An 18,163-nucleotide genomic window follows, 5' to 3' on the forward strand; every position below is an offset into this window, starting at 1 on the left:
TGTAATTTTGACATGTTTCAGTGTTTGTGAAACATCCGTAGAGGGACTCTGATGCACGTCCACCAGCACCTGTTCAGTGTTTTGTCTTGTGCTAGACGCGGTTGCGGAAGCACAGCGGATTTATGGGCGGTAAGCCGCAAGAAGCCTTACGCCAGCATGCAGCCTTCTTTCGACGCATACGTCGGAGAAGAGCTTGGGGTTGTGTGCTTTTTAAGTGTGTGCGTGTCAGATGCCAGTAGTCTTCCAATAGCAGTGTGCCTTTCAGAGCTGGGGACTGACATGTAGGAGCTGGAAGGTTCCCATGAAATGTTTTTGGCTTCCGAAATTGAGCCGTTGCTGCCTTGGCCTTCCAGGTTCGACAGGTGCCGGTTGTGGTCTCCGACTCGGCCATCATATAGTGGACTGCTCACCATTTGGTGCGTCTTTAAGAGTTTTGGCCCTAAACAACTTGCAAGATACACAACGCGCCTCTGGGTGGTTTCGGGGAAGGCAGTGGTTGCACACTCGATGGCTGTCTTTCCACAGGTACTTTCTGTTGTAAGGTGGACATAATTTTAAAAAGGAGTTCTCTCCATTGCTAAATCGTCGTGAAAAGACAGCTTAACACACACACAGTGAATATGGGAAGTGGAATTATGCAGTCTCTAATAAAAGGTAATCTGCCCCCCCCCCCCCCGCACTCTGCCTACTGCAAGGCCGAAGCCTGTCACTAAATCGGAGGACTTGTCAGATTCGGCATTTGGAAGGTCTTCAGGATGTTCGTCGAATGTGCACACTGCAACTGTCGAAAAGTTAAAGTTATAATTAATAACTCTGAAAAGTAGAAGCGTTACAGAGTCCGCTTTACACTCCCGACCACAATGGTGAAAAAAAAATACAATCTGAGGTAGGTACCTCGACGCGTGAGGGGTCATGGGTAGAGTAGATGTCACACTGGGGATATTATTACAAACCTGCCCAGTCGACATCCCTTTTCGAACTTCGAAAACAAAATATGCAATACTCCACACTTACCACTAGATGTCGGCCTATGCAAAGTATGTGATTCTAAGCAGATCCACAAGCCTCAGAAATCTGTTTTATAAGGGTTTTGTGTGGCAATATTTACTGAGAATGTGTATCTGTTTAGTGTGTAACTAAAGGCCTACATAGGGGTGTGGAAGGAGCAGACTGACACAGGAGACATGTTGACATGTTTCTGGCTAAAGACTTTTATTGGTGTTTAAGCTAAAGAGAAATCTGTATCTGACCATAGTTCTAAGAGGGGTTTCCCTGCCTCAAATAATACTAAGGAATGCGCCAGTATGTCAGTCTAAAGCAAAGAGTTCATCACTTTGTGTACAAAAACCTATTTCCAACCCTTACACTATATTCAACTAATAAAAGAGGTGGTCTTTGTGATTCAGAAAAAAACGTTTCTTCCTTCAGAGTGTTAGGCGAAGGTTCACGTCTGGCGATTCAAAATGAAATGTTCTTAAGGGATAGAAATCAAAAGTGTGAAAAAAAAGATTCCTTGGATTGAGGTTTCAATAAGGCACATAGAACAAACGAGTCTTGTATCTTCACAATGTACCCATCCTCTTCACTGTGTTCACAGCCTAACCGGTTCACTATCCTGCCGGGCACTGCAACTGTTACAAAGGTTTTGTGTGTGGTTTGTTATTAACAGTTTGTACCCAGTTCACTATCCTTCCAGGTATTCCTGTTGTCAGGTCCCAGATCCCTGTGGTATTGACTTTGTTCACTTGGGTCCCACCACCTTTGGTTTCTTGCTTTCGGGTCTCCGGCCCCTTTGGCTTTGTACCTGGTTCTCTATCCTGCCAGGTATTCTTATTGTCGGGTCCCAGATCCTTGTAGTATTGGCTTCCTTCTCTTTTGGGTCCCAGACCCCTTTGGCTTCTTGTTCTCTTAATTTGGGCTGCCCTGGTCTTCCACGACCACAGGGACTGGCACGAAGAAGATGTTTCATGAGGAGACTCCTTATTGGATGCAGGTCCTCGACCTGTGTCCCACTGCAGTATAGTCTCTCAGGGTTCCCAGTAAGCCTCCCGGTTCGCCAACCCTTCTTTGGTTGCTCACCGGTCTCCGTCGGCTGCTTCTGTGTCTCGAGCTCTGCAGCGACTTCGCAGCTACCTCCCACCTTCCTGCATTGCGTCCCATGTAGACCACGCTTTGCAGCTCTGTCACTCTGCTGGCGCTTCGTTTTCCTGCTTCCAGATACGGTTCAACCACAGTGAAAGTCTCTGAAGCGTCTCTGCTGACAGGTAAGTGCCCCGTCTGTGGTGGCTTTGCTCGGCTCCTGACCGCTGGCTCTGCAGCTCCCAGTTCCCCCAGGGAGGAGCTCTCACCGAGTTCGATTTTCCCTCTTCTATTTCACTCGCGTCCTGGCCAATAAGAAGTCCACAAAGACTAAACTGCTCAGTATGATTCACAGAGTTGCGCTCTATGCTTCCACACCTCCTCCTCGGCTTAGTACTGATTTTAAGGACTCCTAGTGAGTCAGTGACACTCTTCTGCATCCCAGTACACCCTACCTTACTGGTTTTAAGGAAACGGATAGGAACACTATGGATAGTGTTGTAGGGGGCCAGAGACGAAGGCTGATTAGGTATACCATGTTCTCCCCAGATTGTCACTAATCCCATAGGGAGACTCCCTTCCCAGGAGATCCACCTGCTGAGTAACACCCCCCCTCCCTTGGCGAACTATCGGGTAGAGTCCTCACCTTCCTGGCCTCATGGGGAGGAGCTCCACCAGGTGAGAAGTGATGACATCCAAAAATTCATCACACCCTTATAAATAATTATATTTTTATACTTACCGGTCCAAAAATCTTAACAGCTTGGTTGTCAGATTATTTTGATTTTAGCACTTTTGAGCTTCAGGGAAAAGATTAACAAGGGACTATCTACAAAGTGAAAATAAGTGAACTTTTATCAGATTAATTTAAATGAATGTACATTTTTTAATGTAGTGCTCTTTAAGATTTTCATTTTCTGGGTTTTAGAATCTTATTATCAAGTCTATGAAATACTAACTACTTCTGTTGAAACATTGTTCATGTTAATGTATGAAATTTTATGGATTGTTAGATGATTTTACTTTCCATTTTCTTTTAAGAACAGTGGTATAGATTATATTTTAAACCAACACACTTTAATAAATGAATAACTATGTAAAGTAATTCCTGAAATGCTCCCCAGCCAAGGGCACAGAAAAGGTCTGTGGTTTGTAGTCTGTGGGAATGAGGTTTCTGGGATTAATCTGAAATCCGCAGCCTTTCAGTTAAGCCGGAACAGATGCCTACAAATGTTTTAAGTGGTGGCTAGCATGGACTGGCCGCCCGCCAAATGTTTGAGGGGTATATGAGTAAGACTGGAATATTGGGTCACCCCTGTAACCATGGTTGAAGCACAGAAGCCAAACACTGCACCAAAATGTCAAACAATGGAACTTGATCTGAACACTCCAGGAAAAATGAACCAATGCAAGCAAAGAGACAGAAGCTCTGCCACAGTATCTCTGAACCTTTGAAAAACCCAACAGCACAGCACTGCTAATCCCGCAACCAGAAGGAACCCTGTCCATCGTTCGTTCCTGCTGAGACTAGTTGGGTCTTTGCCTCTGCAAGGTATTTGTGCTCCTCCGACTTCCAGGACTAGTCTGTCACTGTTCGCATGATTCAGAAGCACCACATCATTTGAGGCATGGCCGTTACTGGACCCTTTATCCAACATGTGACCCATCAAGCAAGACTATAGTATCACTCCTCCTGCGTGGAGACCTTAAGTGAGCATCTTACTAACTTTAGTTCAGACTTCACTGGTGACCTTGATTAGGCTCACCATTGTGTCTCTTCAGATCTGAAGCTAGGCGCACAGATTTTTATTTTTTAATCCCAGACATTGAGGTTTTTTTGTCCTCCTTTCCTCCATCAACAGGGCCCCTTTCCTCCATCAACCAGGCCATCTGTTGCTGACTTGGCCCAACCAGCAGCCAATAGACCTTTCCAGCTGCGATGCTTGGATACCATTTTGAAGCCACTACACCTACAAGATTAGCAGTCCTCTTGTATTTCTTATTTAGGTCTCTAAGGTTCCAACTAGCATCTTTATTCTACTACTTTGCTTGCAGGGCCTGCTGCTGGTGACTGCCATCCAGTGGACAACCCCAACATCTCCAGTTGCTACTCCACGGTTTACCTCTGCAAGCTCGGAACTCATGCTGCGCCAATCACGTTTTCTGCAGCTAGATCTCCAATTGGGAGTATTTGTGACTCTGTTGTGTTGGTCAGGTTTTGCAGGTTTCCTGTGCATATGGATCAGAACCATGGCACCACTTTTCCCTGAGCTCCATGTGCAGATCTAGACACTTGAGCCTAGGTGGAAACCCTGGCCCATTGAATCCTATGCGGAACTACTCTGCCAATTAGATTACCAGTTTATCCGACAGGGAATAACTTCTCTTTTCTTCTTGAGGGGTTCTGGCTTTAAAGGAGCATGTGAGCATCACCAAAAGGTCATGTTTGACTTTGTGGACTTGACAACATTTTTTACATTTAACATTTTTACACCTCTGAAAAGCTATTAACTTACTGGAAATAATTCCTTTGATATTGCTAAATATATTTTTGGGCTATTCCCTTACTGGTAATTCGAAAGTGCTTACTGTAGCTTCCCTGGGTTGTTTGTAGATCATTGCTGCCAAATTGGCCTCCCTCCCCTTCCCTGTTAGCTCTCCGCTCCCTGTTTCTCAGCTTACTTCAGCATGTTCTTCCCCCTATGACTGTAAAGCGCTCCCTTGCTTCCCGAAGCTTGTTTTGCTTTCAATAAATCCCCTACCCCTTATAACAGCTTTTAACCATTCTACTTAAAAAGAGTTTGCCTTAATGGCTCAACCATACAAACATGTGGATAGTCAAGAAGAACTCTGAGGAAACACCCTGTAATCCGAAATCAGTTTAAATAAAGTATCCGGGCCCTAGAAATTGAGCCTAAGAGCAAGCTCTGTAACAGTTCCACTCAATCACTGCAGGACAGTTACATTCAATTCTCTTTCATGATTTTATTCAGGCTAGAACCACAGACACCAACCACAGGTCATATATATTTTTTGCAACTGTAGTATTTGCTCTCCAAATCAAGCAGTAGCCATGCCAAGTTAGGATATATGGGCATCCCACATTCTCTTGTGAGAGCAAACTTAACAATCAACACTCCGATACATTTAAAAGAGGTTAATGGCTCCTTCATAAAAAGTACATGAATTGATGCATGATAAATTAAACATAACCTTTTTATGTAAGCTTTGCACAAACGTTGCGTGCAGAACATGCTAAAAGTGATATGCATTACCTTCATTCCTCTTAACCCAGGACAGATAATGACCAGATGAGCTTGATCTTCCTTGATGTGTTAGCACTGCTTGTAGATCGTAGTAACCACAGTTATTTGAGCCAATATCTAGAAGAAGAACATGCGTTGTATCAAATTTACATGAACACTGTTGAACCTGCTAAAACCACCTCCACTTGTGTATTTGGCACATAGCAGTGTAAGCTGTGAAACGCGAGGAAGGAGAAGATGTGCACAAGTGAAAAAAGGAATTCCTTGAAAATGGTTCCTACATCAGTGTGAACTCTGAGGTGGAGGCACAACCGACCTCTGTAGGAAATTATCATCCTCACAGTTGTCTCAAATTCCTAACAGGGGCAGGTATTACACTACATAAAAGAAAAATCTACCCCAAAACAGTCACGTAGGTAAAGTGATTATTCACAATTTGTATTTTATTCTTCTCAATTAAACTGCACGGTGGGAAAGCTTCTCAAAATTATCATCAGTGATGTTAGTAGTAAATTGACAGCTGGTAACTAACTCACTACATAGGTCACATACAGGGCCTTGGTTCTGGGGATGCTTTAAACAGTAGAAACTGTCCACAATCAGCCATACCAGAGCTGGCGGATCTCAGATCCTGGAGCCATATGCTCAGATGGCAGCTGGATTTAAAGTACAGGTCTGCTCAAACAGCACGTACATGCCAGTTCTGCTGTGGTCTCAGTCACTTCCATGAGAAATGTAGTTTTTCCATTTTCTTTTTTACGTATGTTCACTTTGTGCAATTTAGTACATCAGTAATACCAGTTTCCAGCATATCAGACTTGACAAAGACGAGTTTTCATTATGGCCAGGTAGTGAATTACCTTATGCCAACTTAAATCATAGAGGCTTCCATTCTGTTCATTTAGCATGCACACTGAAGATTATTGCACATTTTAGCCATCAAATTGTAAATTCACACTATACAGCCAGCTTGACTATGCCTGTATTTTTCCATTGTGCAAAGTATCTATCACCGATCTGTTCATGTACATGCAGTGTACACCCAGTTTGCACTTTCCAACGTATTTAGTTTACCGTTGTGCAACTGTTGGTGTACTCATTCTGCTATTGTGGAATACTAGTGTACTGTGTTTAATGATAAACAATTTTAGTAAACTCAAAGAATGAAAAATCTTAGCATTTTCAATTTGCACAGTCCTCCAAGTTTGAAAGTTTCATAGTACCCTCAGTTTTCTCAAGTAAATAATATTTACAATATGAGCATCTATGGGAGTACATAAGATGTGAGCATCTAATGTACTCCCACTCATCTGTCCAAGCCAAGCATACTCCACTTTGACAAGCGTAATTAGACCACCACAGTATATTACCAGTTTGCAGAGAATATGCTGGACTGACAATACCAGTACATTCCCAGTCCGACCAACATAGAATCTTTCAACTTCTACCACCATGGTATGCTGTGCTAAAGTCCATATGTATTGTCAGTTAATAAATGCCAGTATGCTCCTAGTTTACAAATAATCCCGGCACGTTTGGTGCTGGAAAAATCTCTGTATACTCTATTTGACATTCCTAATTTGCATAATGCAATAATATTCCATATGGACCTTTCCATTATGTTGACGGTTTATCCAACTTCAATTTTATTCAGAATATATTTACATTTTTCTATATTTCAGCCTCATACTATGATACCCCACACAAATAGATTTGCTGACTTTTTGTGTTCCCGACCTCCGTTTGGTGAAGTGAGGCTCTTTTTTAAATGCTCACTTACACCAACTAATTTTGTGAGCCAAAATGGACCAGTCCCTATAGCTGTCAGTGGGGGATGGGGGGGGGGTCTTCCCCTATGTCTACAAAAAAAACAAAAAGTGTTTATTGATCACAGACTACAACATACGAAATTCCTTACTGTAAACTGGCAGGATTTGAAGCAACATAATCTGAGGGCCAAATTCATCTTCTGAAGCTGTACAAATGACTCTTGCAAAAACGTGTGTCAACAGCTGATACAAGTATGACAACAGTCAGGAAGGGGTAAGGAACAAGTTACTTACCCGTGACTCCTGTTCTCCAGCATGGGTATCTTACATGGATTCACATGCTCATGAATATTCCCCGTCGTTGGGCTGGGAATCCTCTGTAATAGTAAGAACAGTTTTGCTTTAAAGTCAAAAACTGCTTGTCGCTTATAGTGTCTATTGCTCTCATTTTGGGAAATACTGCCCAATTCGTCGTCCTATGTTCCACCCCTATAGGTCCCTCAGATTTAGAGGTGCACTTAAGTGACAGTAGGAGCCAAGGGGAGCCATAGAGTGGTATGAGGGTGTTTGGGGGAGTTGCATGTGAATCCTTGTAAGATATACATGCTGGAGAACAGTAGTTACAGGTAAGTAACTTGTTCCTTCTCCAGCATGGGATCTTGGATGAATTCCCATGCTCATGAATAGGATTATACAGCAGTACATACACAACCAAGGGAGGTGGCAGAGGCTCAACAGAAGCAATACAATAACTCCCCTCTGAACACACTTGCCTCAATTAAACAGGTTGCAAAGGATGCCTCGCCGACACGGGACTCAACCCTGGAATCCCAGTTGATGCAGTAGAATCTCGTGAAGGTAGGAATCAATCTCCATGTAGCAGCCCTGCAAATGTCCAGCTCCCATGCAGGGGCTGTAGCCTTCGCATGAGGGAATGCTCTGAACAGAGCTTTCAGGAATTCTTTAACAAGTCTGTGCGACCACTAGGAATGCCTGCTAGGCGTCCAAGTGAATTGGGGGACAGCTGCCAAGTGATCCTTGAAGGAAGCATGAGCAAGACCTGCCTTCACTAGGGACAGCAGGTAAAGTAGGATTTGAGGAGCTGCTATTCGAAGTGGAGTAATCCCCTGTGAAGCACACCACACTGAGAAGCACTTCCACTTGTGGTTATAGCATGCCAGGGTAGAAGGTGTCCTAGTTTTAGCCAGAATATCCTTACATTCTGCAGGCAATGAGTAACAACCAAACTATAGGTTTGCAGGAGCCAAGCCTCTAGTTTCAAGGACGCTGGGTCATGGTGGATGAGCGACCCTCTCAGGAGAGCAGGTCTGGAAGAGGAGGCAGCTTGATGCAAGGGGCCACAGACAGGTGTACACAATCTGAGTACCAGATCTGCCTGGACCACACCAGAGCAATGAGTGTCATCTTGAACTGGGTCTGTTTGAGTGCCCTTATCACTCACAGAATCAGGGAAATTGGAGGGAATGCATAGAGAAATCTGCCCTCCCAGGGTAATGCCTGCCAGATGGAATGAGAAACATCTTCTGAGCTATCGCCCATTTTCCATATCGCTTGCGCTTCTTTGGATAGATTTGGAGAGTGGTTCTCCCCCTTGTTTCCCCGATATAAAACACAGTGGTTGTGTTGTCCATGAAGATGCAGACCACCTTGCCTTGGAGTTGGGGCTTGAACGACTTAAAGGCCCAGAACACCGCTCTCGGCTCCAAGACATTGATGTGCAACTCCTTACCCTCTGGTTGCCATAAGCCCAATGCATGAAATAGACCTATGTGCGCCCCCCAACCTTCCAGGGAGGCGTTGCGGTGACCATGGCCTGATAAGGTGGAACACGAAAAGTAGCGCCGTGTGCAAGATGCTGATGAAAGTATCATCACTGCAGGGTCTTCCCGAGCACTGGAATGAGGGTGATCTTGTGGTTCCAGGAGCCTGATATCTGTTGCCACCTGGCATCCAGGAACTGTTGTAGAGGCCTCATGTGCAGCCTGCAATGAGGGACTAGGGGGATGCATGAAGATATCATCCCCAAGAGAGATTTGATGGAACGGACAGTTGCCACTCGAAGAGCTGGGAGCTGTTGCACCTTGCTCAGGATAGCCTCGACCCTCTCCTCCGAGTGGGAAGCTAGACATGCCAGTGTGTTGAGACGTTAGTCTAGAAACAGCGTTCTGCGATGGTACCAAGCATAATTTTGGAAAGTTGATTGAGAATCCCAGCGAAGTTAAGCACCTGATGGTCTCTTCAGTGTGCTGCAAGGCCAGCGGACAAGAGTGGGTGCCGAACAGCCAGTCGCCTAGGTAGGGGTAGACTTAGATCCCTGAATGCTTTAGATGGGCTGCCACTGGGGCCAGACACTTTGTGAAGACCCTCGGAGCTGAACTGATGCGAACGGGAAGAGCCCTGAACTGGTAATGTCTTCCATTTATGACAAACCAGAGGAAACGTCAGTGACTGCGATGAATGGGAATGTGAAATTAGGCATTCTCTAGGTCTAGGGAGGACAGGAAGTCTCGTTGCGCCAGTTGGTTGAGCACGTGTAGCAACATGATCTGGAATTTTTGGAACTTGAGAAATGTGTTGAGTTGTCCAAGGTCTAGTATGGGCATCCAACCACCCCTCCTCCCCCGAACTTCTTTCTCACTAAGCAGTATCTGGAGTATACTCCAGAGCCCGAGAGACGTTTTGGCCCTTTTTGTCATAGAGCCCGCACATCTTGCAAGAGTAGAGGTAGGTAGCGCACTGTATCAGTGTCTGCCTTTACAGACTAAAGGGTCTCATCTACAGCCTTGCTGAAAATGTCTATGCCCTCAAAAGGCATATCAATAACTTGAATGGACCTCATGGTGACAGTGACTTTAAACCAGCCTTGCCTGTGGAGTACTACCCTGTTGCCCATTTGTCAGAAACCGCAATTCGCAATGTCCAGACCGACTAATTGCGTTATTAGAGGCCACACATCCTTCATGAAAAAGAGCCAACACTTGGTGGTGCTTGTCCTCCGGGAGGAAGTCGAAGATATGTCCTTGCTTATACCAAAGCTCCCCATCGTATCTGGAGAGTATAGCTAAAACATTAGAGGCTTTAATAGGTGGAGGCAGCAGTGGTGGTAATGAGGCCTTTCCCAAACACGCCCCCAACTTTCTACCCTCCTGGGTCTTGAGGGACCATGCATGAAAGGAAGGGTTAGCTGAACTTTTCCTTTCAGCAGCAGAAAGCACAGAAGTAGTCGAAGGCTGGGAACAGAGACACTTTGGGGCAAAATCTGGGATTCAGCATTTCTTCTCTAGCTAATCAATCATCCTTTGGAGGAGCCTAGAAAGGCAGGAGGGCGCAGAGGCCCTCAACCAAGAGAGGCCTCAGACACGAGAGGATACAGCTTGGGTCTTGCACCCGAAGCAGATGCGTCTAACTCATCAATCACTCTCGTAGGCGCTGAGCCCTTAGCTGGACCGCCGGTAGTAGTAGCGTCCTGATTCATGACCTCGGAGCGAGCTCCGATAGGCTGGACGCCCTCGGCACCTGTGCCAGTAGCAATGCTGGATCGTGGCGAGGACCGACTCTTGAAGGTGGCGCTCACCGATCTTTTGCCCACTGGAGTAGAAGAGGACGAACCTGATAGCTCTTCTGAGGACAGCCTGGTAGGGCCCCTGAGCCTGTCAGCTTGGGAGCTGGTAGCCAGGACGACCTCAGGTCTGTCCCTGAAGAGCCCAGAAGAGCCCCCGGACTCTTCAGCTTGGGAGCCGGTAGCCATGGAGGCCTCGGGCCTGCCAGAACCTGAATCCGAGGAACCCCGATCCGTGGGAACCCAGGAGAAGGAGTCGCCACACTGTGAAGCCGTGCTTAACAGAGGGTCAACCTTGTCTTGACGATAGATCCTGGAGACAAAGTCCTTAAGGTGGGGTGAAGGAGAAGTATGGATGATCCCCCCTCCACTGCGACAACCGTTTCTTCAATGCCCTGTGACCGAGCGCGCTGCAAGCCGAACAGGCATCCTAGCGGTGGTGGGGCCCCAAACACTCAAGACAGAGTGCATGGGGGTCCAAGGCCAGGAACGAGCAGTTGCATGAGGCACATCTCCTGAATCCTCCTGCGGCCGACATGCGCCGGCAAGGCACCTAAGGGAAGTAAAATTGAAAAACAAATGGGGAGCAAACGGAAAGCTAAAAAAGGCTCTGCTCTAGATGCCAGGTCTGACACAGTCTGTGCAGAAAAAGGGACTGAGGTGAGGCACAGGAGGGCGTGGCCTCTGCGGGGCGTACCCACAACCGTGCACTATACTAAATTTAAAGGGGAAGCTCATTTCTTCGCTGCCAAAGGTTCCGTTATCGTCCCCATGTTGGGGGACACCCACAAGGATGGAGGAAAGCGGACGGGATGTACGAGTATGGCGAGAACTGCAAAACAAAAGGTGATGGGTGGAAGGTTTGGAATTAATCCCAACCACTGGCATTGCTCTGGGCAACCCTCTTAGGCCATCATTCATTGACTGCCAAGCCATTAGAAAAGGGGCAAGACTATATGCAAATCAGGCTTGGCCTCACGCCAAAAGGGGCAGTCCAGCCCCAACTTCTTGGTCACATCCCTTCTGCACAAGACAACAAGCATCGCCAAACATGTTTCGGACTTGCTGGGCCTCAGTGAGTTGAAGCTTGGGTCTCTAGGCCCAGCAGGCACGGGACTCACGTCTGGGCATACCCGCCCCACTCAGGGTGACTTCTGCAAAACAAACAGGTGATGGCTGGAAGATTTGGAATTAATCCTAACCTCTGGCATTGCTCTGGTCAAACCCTCCAGACCATCTTTCGCCTGCCAAGCCATTACTAAAGGCCACTGGTTCAGATTAATTCAAAACCTTCCACCTATCACTTTTTTGGTTTTAGTTTGTCTCCCTATGTGAGATAGGGTATGCCCAGGTGTGGGTCCCTTACTCACTGCACCATTGGGAACCAAGCTGCACCTCACCGAGGAGGCACAACAAGGCCGAAACATGTCTGGGGTTGCTTGTGTTTCCGTGCAGAGGGGACCTGGCCTAGCAGTTTGGGGAGGGCTGCTCCCATTGGTGGCAGTACCAGACTGATTCGCATATGGCTGCACTCCTTTTGCAATGGCGCAGACGGGCTAAAAAACAAGGGTGTGGAAGGTTGCCCAGAGCAATGCCAGTGGTTTAGATTAATTCTAAACCTTCCACCCATCAATTTTTTGGTTTTAAGTTGAGAACCGCTACAGGAACGGGAACGTTTCTTCAGAGAGTCACCTCTTGCCTCATCCGAAGAATGCCTTTTAGACAGAGTAGTGGAAATGGATTTTAGTGGGGTCCTGCCTGCTGCGGGTTTCCCTTTGCGTTCATTAAGCGGCTTACCCGTCAACGATTGGTAGAATCCACAGTCGGCCGTTTTGTGGTCGCCGCCAAGACACCTTAAGCAAATTCGATGTGGCTCAGTTATCGACAATTTAGATCTGGAGTCGAGACACTTCTTGAACCCAGTCTTCGGGCTAAAAGACAACATGTTTGAGTTATGACAAAGTTTCATTAGAAACAAAATGTGCTGTATCCGAAGCGAAAGCTATCATGGATAAACAGAACTGAAGTAAACGGGTGTAGTGCGTGCTATTTATACTATCGATGACATCACCCTCGAGGGACATCAAGTCAACGACAAAGTACAGCGCCTTCTGCCAAAAAGGTTTTCTGAAGCAGCGGACACTGGAACGAGTTATATTTAAAGATGAGGAATACGTGGGAGGACACAATCCATTCGAAAGAACTTTAGAGGAAAGTCATTTTTTCTTCTCACGGATTCCTCATCCATGATATACTCACATATCAGTAAGTATGTCTGGAGGAGGGAGAGCAAGAGGACACCACTTTGACCAGAAAACTCTGGAGGACTCCTCTGCCAAAGCATGCGTCCTGCCTCAGAAAAACTAAGCAGTAATGCCAACTTGGCAAATGTCCAAGACAGGGCCGCCCATCCCTCTGTAAGTGGCAACAAGAGCTCTGGTCGGATGAACCCTGAGAACTTTAGGAGTATCTTTACCAGCAATATTATAGCATTCCAAGATGCAGAGAATGAACCAGGTTGACAGGATCAGTTTAGTCACAGCCCTGCCAGCACGGGCACCAGCAAAACCCACCTGGTCCTCTTTCTAAACATCACTTGTCCGAACAACTTAGTAGCCGAGAGCCAGCATCAGAACCCGCCTATGGAACCAATCCACTGCCTTGAAAAGATGAGGAAGAGGCAAATAAACTGCAACATGAACCTTTTGAGGTAGATGGACGTCTGGGACCACCTTTGGGAGGAAGGAAGGTTTCGCTCTCAAAGTCACCTTCTCTTTGCCGAAAACCAAACAGATGTTTAACAATGAGTGGATGGAAACCAGAAAACTCACCTTACGGGTGAGCAATCAAAGGAATTTTAACAAAACAAATGTGAATCCTTTGCCAGATCCACACACTAGCGTGGTGGAAACCAATTCCACAATCCCCGCAAACATTACATAACAGTGGGAATTGTGAAGAAAGGGTCTTGCTCAAAGAAAACCAACATAGTTGCCAGGAAACCACTTACAGTGCCAATCTGCAATCCAGTCCAAGCCAAGAAAAGCAAAGAAAACAAAAACAGAGGATGTGCGACAGGTGAAAGGGTCCAGATTACCCTCTTGGCAGCAAGGTGAGAATCTACACCATCTGCAGGCATAAATAGACTTGGTGGCGGGCTATCAAGCTGAGAAGAGCACATCAGGGACCAACAAACCCCACTATATATCTAAGCAGCCAGGCATGAAGGATCAGGCTGTTTAGGTTCAGATGGAGGACCCACCCCTCTGACTCAGATCAGATCAGATCCGATCCACTCTCTTCTGGCGGTACGAAGGATGGCAGATTAACATGTCCAGTGACTCTGGGTACCACGTTCTCCAAGCGCACTCTGGAGCAATCCAAATCAATGTGGTCCCAAACAAATGTAGTCTCCTGGGAACCAGTGGAATGACCGGGATTGGCAGCAATGCATAGTGGAGGCCGAATGTCCAGTCAACCATCCATGCACCCCCAGAGCTCCATGCCGAGGAAATTCCCTGGAGCTGAGCTGAACAACTTGCACTTCCTGTTCACAAAGAACTTCTCCTGGCAGAGCACCCACTCGTGGGAGGCCCGAGTATGCCTGCTCAAGAAATCCAATGACATTTTTTCTTCCAGCAAGATGAGCCGCCTTCAGAGACTTAATTCCTCAGAATTCCACACTACCTCCCTTGTTGAGCTAGTGCATGGCTACTGTGTTGTCCCTCAGGTCCAGTGCACACTTTACCTTCACAAGAGGGCAGGGGGAGGCAACCAGGGCCAGCCTAATTACCCCCAATGTGAGCAAGTGATGTGCTCCTGAGATTCAAAGGGAGACCGCAGTCCACTCACGATCAGATCCAACAGGTGAGGCCCCCAACCTTTCAGGGATACAAAGGTCATCATCGCTAGCTAAGGCCAAGGTTGCTGAAGTAGCACCCCTTTCAACAGATTGTCTCCCAGGAACCACCATGGGGAGATCTGGAGAAACACTGCCAGTAGTCTCAGTTTCAGGGGAACACATCAGAACCTTTGCAGGTTTTGTGCAAAGGAGGAGCCACTGAAGTGACCTCAAGTGCAGCAGAGCCTCTCGTACCACCAGAATGCAGGAGGCAATGAAATCCAACAAGCACATGAAGGCTGACACAGGAACTTGTTACTGGGATTGGGGGACTTACACCATCCAGAAAATGTATTCCAGCTGAGCCTCATGTGAAAAAAAGAACTGCCCAGGCGAGTGTCCAAGACCACCCCGATAAATTGGAGGGACTGCGAAATCTGATACTTCTTAAAACGCAGGTAGAAGTTCAAGCTGTGCAATAGGCTGCACATACGAAACAGAGGCACCAAAGTCTGGTCTGGGGAACAAACTCAGATCAGCTAGTCATTCAATTAGGGAACAACATGAATGCTGTCCCTCAAGCTTCTCCCCCCACAAAGGTGTTGCCCATTGTGGTGCAGAGGGGATGGTGGCTACAGGCGCTTCTCCGATGGGGGCAGCTCTACATCTACACGCTTTTTGAGTGTCTACCTTGCAGGCTTCCCAGGGGCGCCTGGTCTTGTGTGACACAAAGACCCTGATGTCTTGCTGAAGGTTGTTGTACAGTTAGACCCAAAGACTTTGCTTTAACTGAAATTTCTGGAGGGCACCATCAGCTTTTGCCCCAAACAGGCTCTGTCCATCAAAAGGCAAGTGCAGGAGTTTAGCCTGAACATTATGCACGAAGCCCAACATCCTCATCCAAGAGCTACACCTGACCACTGTGCTTGTAGCCATGGATTTGCAGAAACAATCGGCTGTGTCCAGTCCGAACTGCAGCATCTGACTAGAGGCGTTCCTTCCATCCGTGACCATAGACCGTAAGCCGTCCTGCACCCCTCCACTCAGGGATTTGTTCTGCCGCATTGGCCTCTACCAACAGAGTTTTTTTTTAAAACTGTGTTTATTGATTTTACAACTTAAACCCACAACACATAAACCCCAGAGTGTCTACCCTACAAACACATGGGTTATCCCCCTCACCCACAAAGTCTTGTTTTTCCACTCACCAGCTCAATAATCAATAAGGGAATAGTTTCTTACCTGTAACTCCATTTCTCCAGCATTGGTATCTTTCATGGATTCACATGCTTAGAATATTCCCCGTCGTCAGACTCGGACCCCTCGGTACACATATATAGCCTTTTCCTATAGGAAAACTTCCGACACTTTTGTGTCCTATCTACGTCCTTTTAGGACCCGCCTACGCATGCTCCGCAGGCCGTCCCAGTATAAGAGGCCCGCCCCCGCGGTTCCCCTTCAGATTTCGGCCCCTCCAAAGTAGGAAGGGTTAAACTTATCCATCACATACATTGCAGTCCCGGGGAGGCTTGGCGGGCGCATGTGAATCCATGAAAGATACCAATGCTGGAGAAATGGAGTTACAGGTAAGAAACTATTCCCTTCTCCAGCATTGGATCTCTCATGGATTCACATGCTTAGAATAGATTGTATAGCAGACGGTGGTGAGAATGCAATGTAATTTACCCTCACCCTACTACTCAACACATATGCGCAGCAGTAATAAGTTTACTCATATAACCTTTCCCACCGAAATTATACTGTCATCAAAGGTAGAAAACACACTCTCCACAACGTGGAGCTTACCTTACTGAAACAGATGGCGCAGGACAGATCTTCCCATCTGTGCCTCATCCGCATGCTGCCTGGCAAGGCAGTAGTGGCGGGTAAACGTGTGGGGCACTGACCATGCCGCAGCTTGGCATATGTCCGTCAGCGGAATTCCGGCCCATAACGCTGTTGAGGATGGCATCGACCTTGTAGAATGGGCTCTAGGATGTCTTTGCAGTGGCCTTCCGGCCTTAGAGTGACAAAAAGCAATCGTCGACGAGACCCATCTGGCCAATCCCTGTTTCCCTGAGATTGCTTTACCTCTCGTCGACGGACCATATGCGACGAACAGTTGCTGAGTAGCCCTGATGTCTTGTGTGCGATGTAGGTAGAATTTCAGAGCCCTCTTAACGTCCAGGGTATGAAGAGTTTTTTCTGCTGCCGACGATGGAGTGGCGAAGAAAGTAGGCAGAACCACGGATGAGTGTTTGTGATATACCGTCGGAACCTTAGGGACGAACGTAGGGTTAGTCGCCAGGACTACCTTGTCCTTAAAGAATCTTAGGTAGGGCGGGTCCACGACCAGCGCTTGTAGTTCCGAGATACGTCTGGCTGATGTGATAGCTATCAGGAATGCCAACTTCCACAAAATGAATTTCATGTCGGACGTGGCCATAGGCTCGAAAGGCGGTTTCATCAAGCCTGCCAACACTGTGTTGAGGCTCCACGCCGGGGGAAAACTTTTCACCGGGGGAAAAGCTCGAAATAAACCCCGCATGAAGTGTTTCACCAGTCTGTCACTGAATAGAGGAGGCGACTGCCTCTTCCTTGTGAACCTTAAGATGGCTGCCAGGTGTACCTTTATCGATGAGGGGGACAGTCCCTTTTTTGCTAAGAGGAGCAGGTAAGGTAGAACTTGTTCCGGCGTCACCAACAATGGTTGTAGGTCCCGCTGTCTTCTACACCATTCACAGAATCTCCGCCACTTATAGGAGTAGGATTTGTTAGTGGAAGGGGCTCTAGCCGCCTGCAGAATTTCTTGGCACTCCTCTGAAATGTCTAAAGCCCCGAATTCCGAGAAGTCAGGAGCCAGGACGTAAGGTTGAGACTGTCCGGGTCGTGATGCCACACCGTGCCTCTGTCCCGGGATAGAAGGTACGGGACTTTCGGAAACGCTATGGGATGTTCCAGCGATAGATGGAGGAGGTCTGAGAACCACGGTTGCCTCGGCCAGTATGGTGTCACTAGAATCACCCGGCAATTGTATCTGCGTATCCACTGTATTGTTTTCCGTATGAGGGGAAACGGGGGAAAAGCATAGAGGAACATGTCCGTCCATGGGCAGGAGAACGCCTCCCCCACCGAACCCTCTTGGGGCCACCTGCTTGTAAATTTCTCGCATTTCTTGTTCTCTTTGGTCGCGAAGGCGTCCAGAGGGGGGTGGCCCCATTTCTTGAACACTTTCTTCAAGTGACCCGTGTCCATTTCCCACTCGTGTATCTGGGCCATGTTTCTGCTGAGGGAGTCGGCTTGGCAGTTCCTCACTCCTGGAAGGTGATGAGCCACGAGGGAGATTTCGTGCTTCGATGCCCAATGCCATGTTTTCTGGGCTTCTATGGAGAGAGTCCTTGATCGTGTCCCACCTTGTTTCCTCAGATAAAACATGGCTGTTGTATTGTCGGTCAGTATTCGCACTCGCGACCTCTTGATGTGTGGTAGGAACGCCTTCAAGGCCCATCGTACCGCTCTGAGTTCCAGTACGTTTATGTGTAGGAGTGACTCCGCTGGAGACCAGCGACCTTGCGTTTGGAGAGCACCCATGTGCGCTCCCCATCCGGTTAGGGACGCATCCGTAACT

At 47.3% G+C, this 18,163-nt stretch overlaps 1 protein-coding gene across 2 annotated transcripts in view; it reads right to left on the reverse strand.

The window, feature by feature from the left end:
• Positions 1-18,163, reverse strand: part of USP14 (ubiquitin specific peptidase 14) — a 991,689-nt gene that overhangs the window by 30,338 nt on the left and 943,188 nt on the right. For both annotated transcript variants that reach the window (XM_069620879.1, XM_069620880.1), the window contains exon 15: positions 5,355-5,462. In XM_069620879.1, coding sequence (XP_069476980.1) covers positions 5,355-5,462 — 108 coding nt within the window. The remainder of the gene's footprint in view (positions 1-5,354; positions 5,463-18,163) is intronic.

This window comes from Ambystoma mexicanum, chromosome 5q (genome assembly GCF_040938575.1).
Source record: "Ambystoma mexicanum isolate Mex_15411 chromosome 5q, UKY_AmexF1_1, whole genome shotgun sequence".
NCBI lineage: Eukaryota > Metazoa > Chordata > Amphibia > Caudata > Ambystomatidae > Ambystoma > Ambystoma mexicanum.